This window comes from Coenobita brevimanus, chromosome 3 (assembly GCF_032717465.1).
Source record: "Coenobita brevimanus isolate Jiangsu-jjx chromosome 3, ASM3271746v2, whole genome shotgun sequence".
Taxonomy (NCBI): domain Eukaryota; kingdom Metazoa; phylum Arthropoda; class Malacostraca; order Decapoda; family Coenobitidae; genus Coenobita; species Coenobita brevimanus.
In genome coordinates this window covers 2,650,975-2,667,312 of record NC_136956.1, presented here as the reverse complement: position 1 = coordinate 2,667,312, position 16,338 = coordinate 2,650,975, and the positions used below count along the sequence as shown (strand labels likewise).

Here is a 16,338-nt window from a genome sequence, read left to right as displayed (position 1 = left end):
CCAGGAGCTAATTGACTGTGCCCTGGGATATGGGCTATCTACCCATTCAATTTGGTCCAAATCTCTCTTTTAGTTTTTGAGTAATCCTGCTAGCAAAGAAATGAACAAACAAACAAGAGTGAAAACATAATCTTGTCGGAGAATATAATAATGAGGATGATGATCATAATGATGTTAGTGATGATGATGACGATATTGATGATGATGATGATGATGATATGATGATAACTAGAAAGTATTCAGAGAGTGCATACCTCTGGCAACGCCTTTACTGCGGAAATTCATCCTTCCAACCAGAGAAAAACTTTTACAGTCTCACATAGTCAGTTAATTCTATGGTCTTAACCTGCCCTGTTACACAATCTCAGAGACCTCATACCTCCACCGGTGCCAATATAATGTATGATTTGTCCCTTCTTCCAGATCCGGATCCACCCCAAACTCTAATCATCTCTTCCTTGACCCACTGCCCACCTATCCACCAGATCTCACTGAAATCCAATAAGAACTTTTTGAGATATCTTGTACACAGACACACAAACAGACACGAGTGAATACATGCCGTCCGTTCAGCTTAGTCGGGGGAAGTAATAGCAACAAATAACACGACTAAATCTTTAACAGCAACAATAACACTACTGAATCTGTAACAGCAACAACAGCAACTCTAATACCTCTTCCTCGCCACAGACTGGAGGCGGTGCAGAGAGGACTTAACCTGATGGAAGAGCCCATAGAGATAGAGCTCCCACCGCCATTACCCCAGCTTGTGGAGATTCTAAACGTGTCCACAGAAGTACTTACATCCATCGCACGTGAGTCCACCTTGGCACTGCGGATGTGGATGCGGAGTGTGTGGGTGGCTAGGACAGGTTAGGTTAGGCTAGGTTCGGTGTGGGTTTTGGTGTATTGGTTTAGGTTAGGTTAGGTTAGGATAGGTTGTGTGAGTGATTAGGTCAGGCGAGGTTAGGTTAGATGAAGTTTTGGTTAAATGAGTGTTGAGTGCATGAGTATTGAGTGCATGAGTGTTAAGTGTATGGAGTGTGTAATTGAGTGCATTAACCCATCTAATATACTAGAGCAGTGGGCGTGTGTGTGTGTGTGTGTGTGTGTGTGTGTGTTTTGGGCAGCCGAAACTACACATTCAAATCGCACCAAAATTGGCACAAAAATCGCAAAAAATTCGCTGATGTGAAAAAACTTGGTCCTGTCACAATTGAAAAACTTTTACTATATTTAATGAGCGATCACATTTTGACCAAAAAACGCTGCTTCAGGCGCCCGGCATAGGATCTACGTAGAATTTTTTGCCCACAGGTATAACTAAAATATATTACAGCAGCACGAGAGCCCTCCGCAGGAGCAAGTACGAGGGGCCCAAAGGGCCCACGAGCACTTGTCAGTATCTATGGTCCATGTGGGGGATCTTGCTGGAAGGGTACTTAATGGTGTGCAGAATCTAGAAATTGAAAAAGGAAAAGCACAAACGTACAATTGCCAACTGAGTGCCTAGTCGTAGTGTATGTAGGAAACGGAATCTAAAAGTGAATGTAGGTACGAGTTAAGTTATGGTCTTTGAGAGGAACGAAGTCACAGCATACACAGTAAGGCTGGATGGTGAGGGAAGGGAGAATGTGAGTGCATTAAAGTACTTAAGTAGTGTGGTGAATAAGGAAGGAAGTTTAGAGGATGAAGAACTTGAAAGGGTACAGCAGGGAAGAAAGGTTGCTGGATTATTAAAAACAGTGATGAGGAACGGGGGAGTTATTATGGAAGTAAAAAAGTCGTTTCATGACAGTATAGTGATCCCCACTGTAACGTATGGAAGTGAAGCTTGGACCTTGTTGGAAGGACACAAGTCAAAAGTGGGAGTAGTGGAAATGAGTTATTTGAAAGGAGCATGTGGAGTTACATAGAGAGACAGACAAATGGCACGTGAAGGAGCGTCCTGGTGTTGATGTGGATGTGACGAGAAACACTCTGAGATTGTATAGCCTGTGGAGAGGATGAAGAATGAGACTGGCTAAAAGAGTGAATGCGAGTTAGGCGGATGGAGAGAGAAGGAAGGGGAGACTAAAGATGATATGGAAGGATGGAGTGGAGAGGTATACGACAGATAGTGTGTGAGTTGAAGGGAAGGGAACCAAATGGCGCAAGACAAGGTGACATGTAGGTGATTTGTTTGTGGCCACCCCATACGGGATTAAGGCGTCTGATAACACACTAGATAAACAGACTGAGTGTACTGAGCTGAGTGAGAGCAGTAACTGAATTGACTGCAGTATTATCGTCATTAATTTGGGAGATGCAGATGGTGGTGGTGACTTGTGTGTGTGTGTGTGTGTGTGTGTGTGTGTGTGTGTGTGTGTGTGTGTGTGTGTGTGTGTGTGTGTGCTTGTGTGTGCGTTTATATGTGCTTTTGAGCGTTTGTGTGTGTATTTGCATAAGTGTGTGTTTGTGTGTGTGTGTGTGTGTGTGTGTGTGTGTGTGTGTGTGTGTGTGTAGGTGTAGGTGTTTGTGTGTGGTTGTGTGTGTTTGTACGTGTATGTGTATGGTTGCTTGTGTTTGTGTGTTTGTCTGTGTGTGCTTGTTTGTATGTATGTGTGTGTGTGTGTGTGTGTGTGTGTGTGTGTGTGTGTGTGTGTGTGTGTGTGTGTGCACCCATAGTCATTTCAGACTTGCTCCCCGACCTCGGCTATGTCCCACAAAAATTTCAAGTTTGTACCTTTAGCGGTTTCTGAGACTCCGCGAATAGACTCTTTATATAGTTTTTTGGATGTAACTGGAAAACCTGTACTGGGAACTGGATGATACTGGGTGCTATGACTGAGATGGCCAAGTATGATGGCCGCAGGTTTGAAATTGAGCGAATACAAGCAATTTACTTCTTCGTAAGATAGAATAATACAGTAATAATAATAATAATAATAATAATAATAATAATGACAAGAACAATATAACTCATGACTGGTGTGATGAGTTGCATTAATATTAACAACAACAACAACAACAACAACTACTACTACTACTACTACTACTACCACCACCAGTACTACTGTATCTGTCTCTCTAATTTTCTATACAGGTAGTGGAGATGTGTGGGTGTGGTGCGAGCAGGGCTGTGATTACGTAGCCAACCTGCTGACTCACCTGCCTACCCTTCTGCCACGCCTGCTGGCCACCCCCTACCTTTGGGCTACTGCAGGTGTCAGTGAGGTGGGGGTATTTTTTCGCCCGTAGTCCCAAAAGTCCCTAACACCATTTCCTAGGCGACTTATTTTGATTATTACACCTTACTGTCCTTCTGCCAGCCTATCTTGTTAGTGCAGGAGTTAGTGAGGTGGGTGTATTGTCTCGCCAGTATTTCCAAAGCTCCCTAACACCTTTACCTAAGTGATTTATTCTTTGCTGATCACATTCCTACCCTACTGCCCTTCCTGTGGGTCATCCCTTATCTCTTGGCTGCTACAGGAGTTGGTGTGGTGGATGTATTGCTTCGCCTTTATTTCCGAAAGCCCCTAACACCTTTTCCTAGGCGATTTATTTTGCTTATTACACCCACCCTACCTCTGGGTTACTGCAGGAGTTAATGAGATGGGTGTATTGCTTGGCCCGTATTCTTGTTAGTTAACGAAGCTCCCCAACACATTTTCCTAAGCGATTTATTTTCGGGATATGAAAGGTAATGGTGAACACAAATGGTTTTAATAATAATAATTATGATAATAATAATAATAATAATAATAATAATAATAATGTGTGATATTCTTTCCAGGTGACAGTGGCACTCCTGACGAACACAACGGCTTGGAGGGACTATCCTTGCCCCGGCCTCTCCAATACCTCCCTGGCCTCCCTCCTTCCCTCCACCTCCTCCCAAGACCTTCCTCCATCTTGGCTGTACGTGGGAGAGGTCAAGGAGGAGGTGCGTCGAGTCGAGGAGTACCTTTGTCATAACTTCACTAAGATCGTGGACCAGCTGGCCTCTCACCCTCCACTCACTGCCAGCTTCAAGGCCTTGGTTAGTAGTGACGGGACTCGTGTGGTTGATAGGTGGTGGTGGAAGCATTCTGTCTATCTGTTTATCTATCTGTCTTTCCTCTTGTTATTGGTCTTCTTCTTCTTCATCTCCTTCGTCTCCTCCTACTTCTCCTCCTCCTCCTCCTTCCTATTATTATTATTATTATTGGGTAGCTGATGGTTCTGCTATGGTTGATTGTGGTTGATTTCTCTCTCTCTCTCTCTCTCTCTCTCTCTCTCTCTCTCTCTCTCTCTCTCTCTCTCTCTCTCTCTCTCTCTCTCTCTCTCTCTCTCTCTCTCTCTCTCTCTCTCTGGGTCAAGTAATGCGATTTTTCAGCCTTTGTTTCCTTCTTCCTAGCATAAATAAAAGACAGTTACAACAAACAGTCCTCTATACTCCTTTCACCTTAACTTGGCCCAGATTTTCATCGTTTTTCACCTTATATCACGTACGACAGCGTGGGAAAAAGACAGTACTACGGCTCTACATCCTTTCCATGGCACTTCTTCGTGACTAGCATCCCCTTTTAGTCTCAATCTATTTTTACAACTCGACATTCAAGGTGGAGAAACGGCAATTTTAGGCCAAGTTAGAGCGAAAGGAGTATAGTTTAAGTTCAGGTAAATATGAAACCACATTATCATACCATCATCCACTCACCTGATGTAGTGGTGCCTGCTTCTTCCTACTCCTTCTTCATTCTTTTTCTATGTCTTCCCTCCTCTCTTCCTATTTCTCACCATCATCCACTCACTTGATATAGTGCTGCCTACTTCTTTCTTCACCTTTATCATTCTTTTTCTGTGTCTGCCCTCCTCTATTCTTATTTCTCCTATATTTCCTGTCACTTTTTATTACTCTTCTTTCCTTTTCAGGTGGCTTTACATTGAGTGACAAGCCTGCTGGTTTCCTATAAGCCAGGAAACCACAGACAACGCTGGATGGTAACCATATAACCAACCCATACGTGTTCCCTACGTGTCAACAAGTGGGTTGGCGGAGGGTTAGTGCCCCTCCCTGTAAAACAACTAACTCAAAGACAAGCGGCCACCCCTTACGGGATTCTAGCGTCTGGCTATAGATAGATAGATAGATAAAAAGATAGATAAATAGATCTTCCCTAACCTTATCTTGCTTCTCTCTCTCAGATGGATGACCTAGTTCCCCGTAAGGTCAATGTCGGTGAGGTCATCAACATCGCGACGACTCTAGCCAAGACGGTGGCCTCGCTTGACCTTTCTCAACTCCTTGATAACCTGACCTCGACCCCAGACGCAGCGAAGGTCATGATGGAGGAAATGGGAGAGGCTTTGAATGTGACCTTCAGTGAGCAGAGTGACTGGAGGTGAGAGAGAGAGAGAGAGAGAGAGAGAGAGAATTTAAAGTACTCTATGCTGAGGTGAATATGAGTGAGACGTTGAAAGGTCTGAATGATGAATGAGTGAATGTATATGAGAGAGAGAGAGAGAGAGAGAGAATTTAAAGTACTCTATGCTGAGGTGAATATGAGTGAGACGTTGAAAGGTCTGATTGATGAATGAGTGAATGTATATGAGAGAGAGAGAGAGAGAGAGAGAGAGAGAGAGAACTGTGCCACCATAGTAAAGGCTAAAAATCATCATCATCATCATCATCATCATCATCATTTAGGTGATTCAGGAACAAGGAACAAGGAAAGATATATTATTCCTAGGAAGAACTAAACAAGCAGGGATTTTTACACACCTTTCCCTGATCATCCTGGGGAAAAAAACGTTATACCCTGCAGTAATTCTCGTCTCGTAACTTAAGATTTGTGAAGTTAGGATAGGAGACAGGGGAGGATTGGTCAGCCTTCCTGGTCTTCCATACAGTTCCAGGTATGAGTTAGGACAGGGGAATGGACCGTGTGTGTGTGTGTGTGTGTGTGTGTGTGTGTGTGTGTGTGTGTGTGTGTGTGTGTGTGTGTGAGTGTCCATCTTAATTCAGCACTTAGCCATATCCCTCCCAATCTCAAGACAATTTACTCATCTTGTGTGTGTGTGTGTGTGTGTGTGTGTGTGTGTGTGTGTGTGTGTGTGTGTGTGTGTGTGTGTGTTGGCCCCATCTTCATCATCATCCCATTTTCCCAGCCCCCTATCTTGAGACATTTTTCTCATCTCAAAGAAAAGGCCTAAGAATGTGATGTTAGTGAAGGGTTCATCTAATTTCTGTGTATCAAGGAACATCTCAAAGGCAGTCCCCAATCTCTCTCTCTCTCTCTCTCTCTCTCTCTCTCTCTCTCTCTCTCTCTCTCTCTCTCTCTCTCTCTCTCTCTCTCTCTCTCTCTCTCTCTCACTCTCTCTCTCTCTCTCTCTCTCTCTTCATTTGACAGAACCAGGCAACTTGTATGCATATTTAATTAGTGATGAGGTAGGGGTGAGCCTCCTTGGTTACTAGTCAAATTAATTCTCTAGTCTAAAAGAAGGTATTGTAAGTAGACTAGAAGTGAAGTAGTGATATTGTAGGTAGACTGGACTGGAAAATAAATCGCTTGAAGGTAGCGTTAAGTCCCTGGATTCGAGATATAAGTACTCCACACATAATTATCATTCCATCTGTCTATCTATCTATCTATCTATCTGTCTATTAATTTATGTTTGTCTATCAGTATGTCGTGTCTGTCAGCCTATCTCTCTATCTATCAATATCTGTCTATGTGTCTATCTGTCTATCTATCTGTCTATCTGTCTATCAGTTATCTGTGTTTATCTGTCATTATGTCTGCATCTATCATATCTATCTATCTGTAAATCTATCACTTTATCTATCCTTCAGTCTATTCATCTATATGTCTATCCATCCATCTATCACTTAATCCACCTAACTATCTATCTATCTATCTATCTATCTATCACAGTTTTCCCCCACCCCAGGCTGCTCCAGTGGGTGGGCATGCAGCTAGTGGGTGTGGCAGCTGACAGCAATGGTGAAGGGGATGCAGGCTACACCCTCAACTACACCCTCCACCACACCCACGCCATCACCACCGCCCTCACCCAGTTTCTCACAGGTATGACGCTCACCTCTACCCCTGTCATGGTAGGGAGAAGTCTATATGTCTATCTGTCCATCTGTCTGTCTCTATCTGTTTATCTCTCTCTCCATCTGTCTATCTGTCCGTCTGTCTGTCTCCATCTGTTAATTTATCTATCAATATCTGTCTATCTATCTATCCGTTTATCTGTCTATCTATCAGTCTGTCTGTCTGTCTACAGGTCACAATTTTGCGCCACTTGTTCTGAAGAATAATCCAGACGGTAGATTCCACAAACCCTGGAATTCTTACTGTTTTTCATCAGCATCGATCAGAGGCCCTGGGCTGGGTGGGGGGATGAAGCCCTCCAGTGGCCGTGGGTCCAGAAATCTTCCAGACCCAGTGCCCGGTCTGCCTCGGCACCAGTTTTTCAGATTTCGAAAAGCAAATTTTTTTTTTTCGTACCAGATTGAAGAGAAATGTCTGGAGCACCCTTTAATGAACTTTTGTCTTCCTTAACGCGTCCTGTGCTTGGCAATGAAGCACGATAATTTCGCTACATGACTGCCATCACACCGGTGAAAAATAGACACAATCGATCCAGCTGCAAGAGGGGAAGAGTGGGGGGGAAGAGGAGAGGGAAAGAGGGGAGGGGGAAGGGGAGGAAGAAGAGAGGGGGAAGAGGGGAGGGGAAGAAGGGAGGGGAGAGGGAAGAGGGGGAGGGGATGAGGGGAAGGGGAAGAGGGGGAGAGGAAGAAGGGGGTAGGGGAAGAGGGGAGGGGAAAAAAAGGGAGGGGGAGAAGGGGAGGAAGAAGGGAGGAATCCATCCGGCAAACGCTATGCCTATGGCAGTTTCATCTCTGAGTTAGTTGTTTTACGGGGAGGGGCACTAACCCTCCGCCAACCCACTTGTTGACACGTAGGGAACGCGTATGGGTTGGTTGTATGGTTACCACCCAGCTTTGTAAATGGTTTCTTGGCTTACAGGAAACCATTTGGCTTGTCACTCAATGCAAAGCCATCTGAAAAGGAAAGAAGAGTAATAAAAAGTGACAGGAAAGATGGGAGAAATAGGACAAAAAGAGGGCAGACACGTAGCAAGAATGATAAGGGTGAAGGAAGAAGTAGGCAACACTATATCAAGTGAGTGGATGATGGTGAGAAATAGGAAGAGAGGAGGGCAGACACAGAAAAAGAATGATAAAGGTGAAGGAAGAAGTAGGCAACACTGCATCAAGAGAGTGGATGATGGTCGCCACCACCTACCACAATGTATTTATCCATTTATTTATTTATTTACTTGCTTATTTACTTATTTTGCAGGGAACTTAACCGTGGCACATCTGCTGGGCGTGGGTGAGGCGAAAGATGGCGTGTGGGGCCCGGAGACATTTCCCCTGAACCTCCTTACTCAGAGTCCCAACGACACAGCTCAGTTCCTTCTACAAGAGCTGGTTCAGCTCCCCTGGTCTTCTGTCTTGGTAGGTCGACTTGTAGCCCCTTAAGGAAATTGCTGTTGTCTTGTCCTTTCTATCTCTGTTTCTATCTATAGCTAGACGCCTTAATCCCGTGAGAGGTGGCCACAAACAAATCGCCTCCGTGTCACCCTGTCCCCTGCCATTTCACTGCCCTGCCCAATCTTAAACCCCCCTCTCTCATATAACTCTTCACTCCATCCCTCCATCTGATCCTCAGTCTCCCCCTCCCTCTTCCCCCATCTACAGTACCTCACACACATGCACTCTCCTCGTTAGTTTCTCGCTCTCCATCCTCCAAATTTACACCCCCCTCTCTCATATACCTCTCCACTCCATGCCACCATCTCATCCTCAGTCTCCCCCTCCCTCTCCTCCCGTCTACCTTACTCACATGTACTCTCCACGTTAGTCTCTCGCTTTCCACCCTCTCCACATGGCCAAACCACCTCAATCTATGTCTCCTACCGCTTTCCGTCACACCCACATCCACACCACATCCCTTCTAGAGCCGCCTAAAACACACACGGCTCAGATTACAGGGGTTGGTTGCCTTTCAGATGTCAGTTTTTCAAAGTTGTCCCCTCTACAGAACGTTTTTGGGGTTGGTGGAGGATTAGTGCCCCTCCCTGTAAAACAATTAACTCTAAGCCTTGGCCACCCCGTTTGGGATACATGGCGTCTGGCAATGAATGAATGAATGAATATGTTGCCTACTTTGATGTTCTCGTTTCCCGTTAATCTCCCCAACCCTCTTGCCACACCAAAGCTCTATAGACGCATCACACTGAATGGAGATAGGTAGATAGATAGATAGATAGACGGGTAGATAGATAGACAGACAGATAGATAGACGTTCCTTTTTCCCTGGATCTTGCGTCACCCCATCTTTAAGTGAAAGAAAATAGGTTACGAAAATGTTGATGATATTATACTCTTTTTATCTTAACCTGATCAAGATTTTCGTCATTTTCCAGCTAATTCCACGCTGGCCAGTGGAGGAAAGAGGCAGAACTACGGCTCTACATCCCTTTCTTAGCACTTCTTCGTGACTAGCATCATCTATTAGTGTCATTCCATTTTTGCAACTCAGTGCTTAAGCAGGAGTGATGGCAGATTTAGGTCAGGTTGAAGTAAAAGAAATATTTGTTTGTTTTTATTTATAACTAAACATTCAAGATAGAGAGATGGCAATTTTAGGCCAGGTTAGAGGGGAGGGGAGAGGGAGAGGGAGGCCGAGGATGAGATAGAGGGATGGTGTGGAGAGGTATATGAGAGAGAGGGGTGTAAGTTGGGGGAAGGGCAGTGAAATGGTAGGGGACAGGGCGACATGGAGATGATCTGTTTGTGGCCACCCTTTACGGGATTAATGCCACAGATAAATAGATAAAAAGATAGAGTAAAAGCAGAATAATGCTATGATGTTAACCCCTCTCCTCCCTCCCTTCTCAACACAGGCGGGGGGTATGGAGTGGAGTGAGTGGGCGAGGGGAGTGTGTAATCGCCGTGTGAGTGGGGTCAGTGACGGCAATTTTAGGCTAAGTTAGAGGAAATACAGACTAAGTGATGCTAACTCCCCTTTTCTCCTTCTTCTCACACAGTCTGGCGGTATGGAGTGGGGCGAGTGGACGAGGGGCGTGTGTAACCGCAGTAAGGATGGTAACAGTGGGTGGGTTTCGACGCTGTGTGCCTATGTTCTCGAGCCCCAGCAGTTCACCAATGCCCCCTCCTGGCCCCAGTCTAACCTCACAGCGGCCATCGTCAACGCGCTGGTCAGTCTGGCATACCACGTTTGTTCTAACCTGACATAGATCCCTAGCGCCTCAGTGGATGGCCAGGTGTAGTCAGACTGGAGAGTGGATTGGACTTATAACCAGGGAGAGTCACTGAATTTCATGCAGTCACGAATTGCTACTGGGGATCCGAGAGTGTGGCCCAGTTCAAAGCCTTTATCATATTGTTACAAGTGTATTTTGTATATTATACTTTTAGAAGAAGGCAAACATTCCTTTGATGATAGGAGGCTTTGCAATTGCACATTATGCCTTGAGATCAAGACCCTTATATATATTGTTACGCTGTCCGCCTTTCCGTTCCCACGGATGCAGCCGTTACAGCTGGGCTAGGGGGTTTATGCAGTATGTATCCGTGTCATTCGCGGAGTTTATATTAGCGAGTGTTACAAGTTCTTTTGTTTCTTTCGTTCCCGCCACTGAGGGCAATTTTATTTCATGCCATGCTGAGTATGCATTTGATTATTTTGATTGTCTTATGTGAGCTACCAGTATATTTAATGATGTTTTGCTTGCATTAGAAGTACCAATTCATTGTAGAGAGAGAGGGGCACGAATTTAAGTTCCTTGTTAATTAATCTGATTCATGCGTTCGCGCTTGACTGAACGAGCCTTGATCAGAGCCAGTCTCTTCCCAGCCAGCTTTAGTATCGGGTGTTTGTACACTCTCTCTCTCCCCAGTTATTTTTCTGCCGAGCTGGCGTTTTCATTTAAGTTTATTTTTATTCTTTTGTTGCTGACTGAGGGAAGTAGTTATTTTATTTTGTTTTTGTAACCGTGTTGTCTTTGGAGGGCCAGTTTGGCTCACCGTGGTCTTCTCGCTGCCTTTGTTAACGTTCCCCAACACACGTACATACACACACACACCCCTAACCCCTACACAGTTAATCCCATCTCTTTGCTCAAGGCTAGTGAGAACCATCGTGAGCTATTAACTGCGTTCCCCCTTGGACACGGGTTAAGTAGAAAGTCGTCACCACCGGAAGTAAGTGGGAGGTGTTCCTGTATACTGTCTCGGGCGGTATTACTTCCGGTAGTGGCGATAGTAGGCTAGATCTATAGGTAGGCTGTTCCGTTTTATTATCAAAGTACAGAGTGTTGCGTTCTTAAGTACTTCCGTTGTGCAGTTTTTCTCTAGTTTGCGGAGTGTCAGTGCCGGGGTCTGCGTTATTTTTGCAACGCAGTGGAGGCCGATCATCTAAGGCTGACTTGTTTTTTTGTAATAGCCCCGGGCTGGCGCAAACCGTAACAGTGGCGACCTCGCATCAGGATATCCTAACAGTGCCTTCTTCTTGCTAGGATATCGTTACCTTGGCGTTCTCTGTGCTTTGAGGTGAAGTTGATGTGTTTTGTAATTTCTCAGTCAGCATTAGTATTTCATTATTTAGTACTGCCATTGATTTGTCGCCATGGAGTCACGCGTGTCTACACCAGATCGCGTACGTGCTGAGTCACCTGTGGATATGGAACAACGAGAGGCACATAGCAAAGGTACTCCCCGTGTGAGCCCTGAGTTTGACTATGGTGCTGAAATGCCTCGTTTCGCTACCCCACTATTACCATCTATGATGCCGCCGAGCCAGTTTAGAGCAGTTCCCCCAGGTATGTCTAGTGCTTTCCCTGGAGTTGTTCATTCCACTCCCATATACCCTGGAGCCTTGTCACCGGAGGCTCAGTTGCAGTTGGAGTTGAAAAAGTTGGAGATGGAAATGCAGCGTGCAAAAGAAGAGAGGAGATGCAGCGTGAAAAAGAAGAGAGGGAAATGCAGCGTGCAAAAGAAGAGAGGGAGATGGAGTTGCAGCGTGAAAAAATGCGATTTGAGCTGGAGAAGACTCGCTTGGAGCTGACTGCTAATAGACCAACTTCAGATACCCAAACCTCAGGCCGTGCAGAGGATAGGGAGAGTTGGTTCTCAAGGAGTCTAAAATTAGTGCCAGCATTTGATGAGTTGAAGGTGACAGAATGGTTTGTCAGGTTTGAGAAGAAGGCTAGGGAGTTTGAGTGGCCCAGGCAGCGCTGGGTGGGGTTGGTATCTAATGTGGCTGAAGGGAAAAGCCTTGGAAGTGATATAATAGGTTGAGCCCTGAGGATGTAGATGATTATGATGAATTTAAAACAGCCATCCTGAAGGCATATGAACTTAGACCAGAGGCTTATCGGTTGTTGTTCCGTGGTGCTCGGAAAAGGCCTGCTGACACCTATATGGCCTACGCTAGGTATCTGGAGGAGAGGTTAGACGAGTGGTTGCTGAGTGAGAGCGCCACTTCGTATAACGAGGTGCGTGAACTGTTTTTGATGGAACATTTTACCAACATGGCTGACAAAGAAATTGGTGTTAAAATTAGGGAGAAGAGATTTAAGACCGTGAAGGAAGCAGCGACGTGGGCTGATGACCGGGTGTTTGCCTTGCGGAGTATGGGGGTCAAGTATGCTAATTTTCGGTATTCCAGGGAGAGGACTGTGAGTGGCCCTGCCTGGGATAAATCTCCCGTGAATCAGTCCAAGGGAAGTTCAGAGGAGAAAAAGAATTCAGGGAGAAAGAGCCCTGTATCCAGTTCGAAGCTAGTTTGTTACTTTTGCAAACAGAGTGGGCACATCAAGCCTAACTGCCCTAAGTGGAAGGCCTCCCAAAATGCCAAACCAGTGGCACTAGTTGTAGGTTCGAGTCAGGTGAACGAGAGGAGTTGGGAGAGTGGTAACGGTGAGGGAGAAGTCTGTGGAAAGCTGGAGTGCAGCCGGCTGTGCTCGCTGCCAGCTCAGGCTGAAAAGGTTACCCAACATGCTACGCCACCTCCGGATGAACTGCCTCAGAAATCGTCCCTAGACTGGTGTAAACCTTTTATATGTCACGGCACAGTGAAAATTCATGGGATCAGTTATCCAGTTACTGTGGCTCGTGATACCTGTGCACAACAGTCTGTGTGCAGAAACGTGACTGGAGGGCCTGTAAACTCAGGGAAGTATGTGCTGTGTAGAGGCATGAACTCAGATGAATACTATGATTATGTTCATGTGGAACTCAATTGCCCCATTGTTCAGGCTGCAGCTCAAGTAGCTGTTGCTGATGTAATGCCAGTAGAGGGGATTGATTTTCTGCTGGGGAACGACCTGGCTGGGGAGAAAGTATTTCCATCTCTTCCCCCACCAGTTGTTGTGGCAGAGAAGTGTTTTGACACCCCAGAAATTGGTATTGAAGTTGATGCAGAAGTGGAAGCCATGTTCCCGGTCTGTGCAATTACACGATCTATGGCACAGGTTGCAGCCCGGGAGGAAGAACTGGTGAAGCCACAGGTTCTTGGGGTCGACTGTGATGAGGCAGGGCCACCAATGGAGGAACCTAGTGAGCAGAGTGTTGCTGTAGTGGGTGAAGAGAGTGGGAATGCGTGCATGGGCGCCGCCCCACTTCCCACTCAGGACACTAGAGGTGGTGTTGAGTGTGTCTGTGTGGAGACTGGACCCAGTCCACCGACTGAATTAGAAGAATTTCAGGACGCTGGGGTCGACTGCGGGGATGCAGGACCTCCGTCAAACGCGCCTGAGGAACAGAGTGTCACTGTTGAGGGTAGAGGTGATGATGTCAGTGTGGAGTCTGACATTCCTCCCCCTGTCGAGTGTACTAGAGGTGGCGCTGAGATTGATCGCCCTTCGCAATCCAGTGCCCCGACCAGTCCCTTATCTCAGTCCTCAGTAGAGCTGGCGGGTGTTGGGCCAGCAGAATTGAGGGTGAAGCAACAGGAGGATGTAACATTAAAGCTCTTGTTTGCTCGAGTAGGGGAAGAAAGAAGTATGGAGTGTGGTAAGGAGGAGTTCCTGATTAAAGACAATATTTTACATCGCCGATGGACGCCCATTGGCGCCACGATGGATGGAGGAGTGGGTGAGTTAGTGCAGGTGGTGGTGCCTGTGCAGTATAGGGTGCCGTTAATACAGTTAGCACATGAGGGACCTTTAGCCGGTCACTTGGGAAACAGAAAGACAGTGCAGCGCTTAAAGTATAACTTTTGGTGGCCAAGTATGCCGGGACAAGTTGCTGCGTACATCAAGAGCTGTCACACGTGTCAGATAGTGGGCAAGCCAAATCAAGTTCTTCCTGTGGCCCCTTTGACTCCCATTCCTGCAGTTGAACCTCCGTTTACCCGGGTAATCATTGATATCGTGGGCCCTTTACCTCCTACTTCTGCTGGAAACAAGTATTTGTTAACCATAATGGATGTTACAACGCGATACCCAGAGGCTATACCAATCAGAAGCATGCAGGCGAAGTCAGTAGTCAAGCAACTTATCCTGTTCTTTACTCATTTTGGCCTGCCCAAGGAGTTGCAGTCAGACCGTGGAGTAAATTTTACATCTAATTTATTTAAGCAGACAATGACAGAGTTGGGCATCAAACACATTTTGTCCAGTGCCTACCATCCGCAGTCACAAGGTGCCCTGGAGAGGCATCATCAGACCTTAAAGACCATGCTGCGCACCTTCTGCTATGATAGTGGAAAGGATTGGGACCTAGCGGTACCCTTTGTTATGTTTGCAGTGAGAGAGGTACCAACTGAGTCGTTAGGGTTTTCACCCAATGAGTTAGTGTTTGGGCACAGAGTTCGTGGTCCCTTGGATGTGGTGCGAGAGGCCTGGAGTAACAACAAATCTGGCAACCAGGAATCCATGCTTGACTATGTCTGCCGCACTCGGGAGAGACTGCATTGCGCTTTAGAGCTTGCCCGTGACCATCTAATCGGGGCTCAAGCGAAAATGAAGGCTCATTATGATAAGAAGGTCAGAAGTCGTGAGTTTAAGCAAGGAGATGAAGTTTTGGCACTGCTGCCCATGCAAGGAAAACCTCTGGCAGCTAGATTCAGTGGTCCTTATATTGTGAAGAAGAAAGTTGGGGAACTTGACTATCTAATTGTTACCCCAGACAGGCGGAAGAGTACTCAGTTGTGCCACATTAATATGTTGAAGCCATACTACCGCCCAGTTGATTCTCATTGTGGGATGACTGCTGATGTCTCTCACCTGGGATGTGAAGGACGGGGAAAGGAGGACGTGGCATCAAGGAACGTGCTGTGGAGGGAGCTGTTGGTGCCGATGATGTGAGTAGTGGACCAGGGTTACAGCCACAGTCCCTGGAAGGTGACTTTGGAGCGGACGTCGAGGGAACCAGGGATAAGAGCGCTCCTGTAGTTTTGACGATTGGTAGTGAGTTGGAGGAGCAGGAGGAAGTGCTTAGTCGTGGTGAGATGTTACCAGCTGATCTATGGGAGGGCAATGGTTATGCAGCTCTGGTGGAGAAATTGCGACACCTTGATCCAGTAAAGCGAGAAGAGTTGTGCAACAGATTATGGAAACATCCGAAAGTTTTTGGAGATTCACCGGGATTGACAACTTGGGCTACTCATGACATTGACGTTGGGGATAGTAAGCCTGTAAAATTAGCTCCCTACCGCATCAACCCTATCAGACAGAAAGCTCTCGATAATGAGATCAAGTATATGTTGGACCATGGATTGATTAAGAGGAGTTTCAGTGAGTGTTCACCAGTTACCTTGCAGCCGAAGCCAGATGGGAAGGTTAGGTTGTGTGTGGACTTCCGGAAGGTTAACTCACTGTCTAAGACCGATGCTTATCCCTTGCCTCGGGTCGATGACTCCGTGGACAAGGTGGGAAATGCCACTTATATCACCAAACTTGACTTAGTAAAAGGATACTGGCAGGTCCCGCTGACGGAACGGGCTAAACAAGTGGCTAGCTTTGTTGTCAGTGGTGCAGTATATCAGTGCCAGGTGATGCCTTATGGATTGAAGAATGCTCCAGCCACTTTCCAGAGGCTTGTGGATAAAGTGGTGGATGGCATACCCAATTGTGTCGTTTACATCGATGATGTCATTGTGTATGACACCAAGTGGGAGGAGCACCTTGATCATGTGGAAATGCTCATTAAGCGGTTGGAGGAAGCAGGCTTAGTAGTCAACTTAGACAAGTGCGAGTTCGTACGTGCTAAGGTCCAGTACCTTGGATTTGTTGTAGGACATGGGCAAGTGGCTCCACCTCGGGCTAAGG

The 16,338-nt window shown here is 46.2% G+C and overlaps 1 protein-coding gene across 1 annotated transcript in view; it reads left to right on the top strand.

The window, feature by feature from the left end:
* The window catches only part of LOC145393963 (uncharacterized), a 263,346-nt gene that overhangs the window by 98,895 nt on the left and 148,113 nt on the right, over positions 1-16,338 (top strand). The window contains exons 16-22 of the mRNA XM_080267943.1: positions 691-815; positions 3,086-3,216; positions 3,776-4,021; positions 5,170-5,366; positions 6,916-7,052; positions 8,340-8,497; positions 10,093-10,263. Coding sequence (XP_080124069.1) covers positions 691-815; positions 3,086-3,216; positions 3,776-4,021; positions 5,170-5,366; positions 6,916-7,052; positions 8,340-8,497; positions 10,093-10,263 — 1,165 coding nt within the window. The remainder of the gene's footprint in view (positions 1-690; positions 816-3,085; positions 3,217-3,775; positions 4,022-5,169; positions 5,367-6,915; positions 7,053-8,339; positions 8,498-10,092; positions 10,264-16,338) is intronic.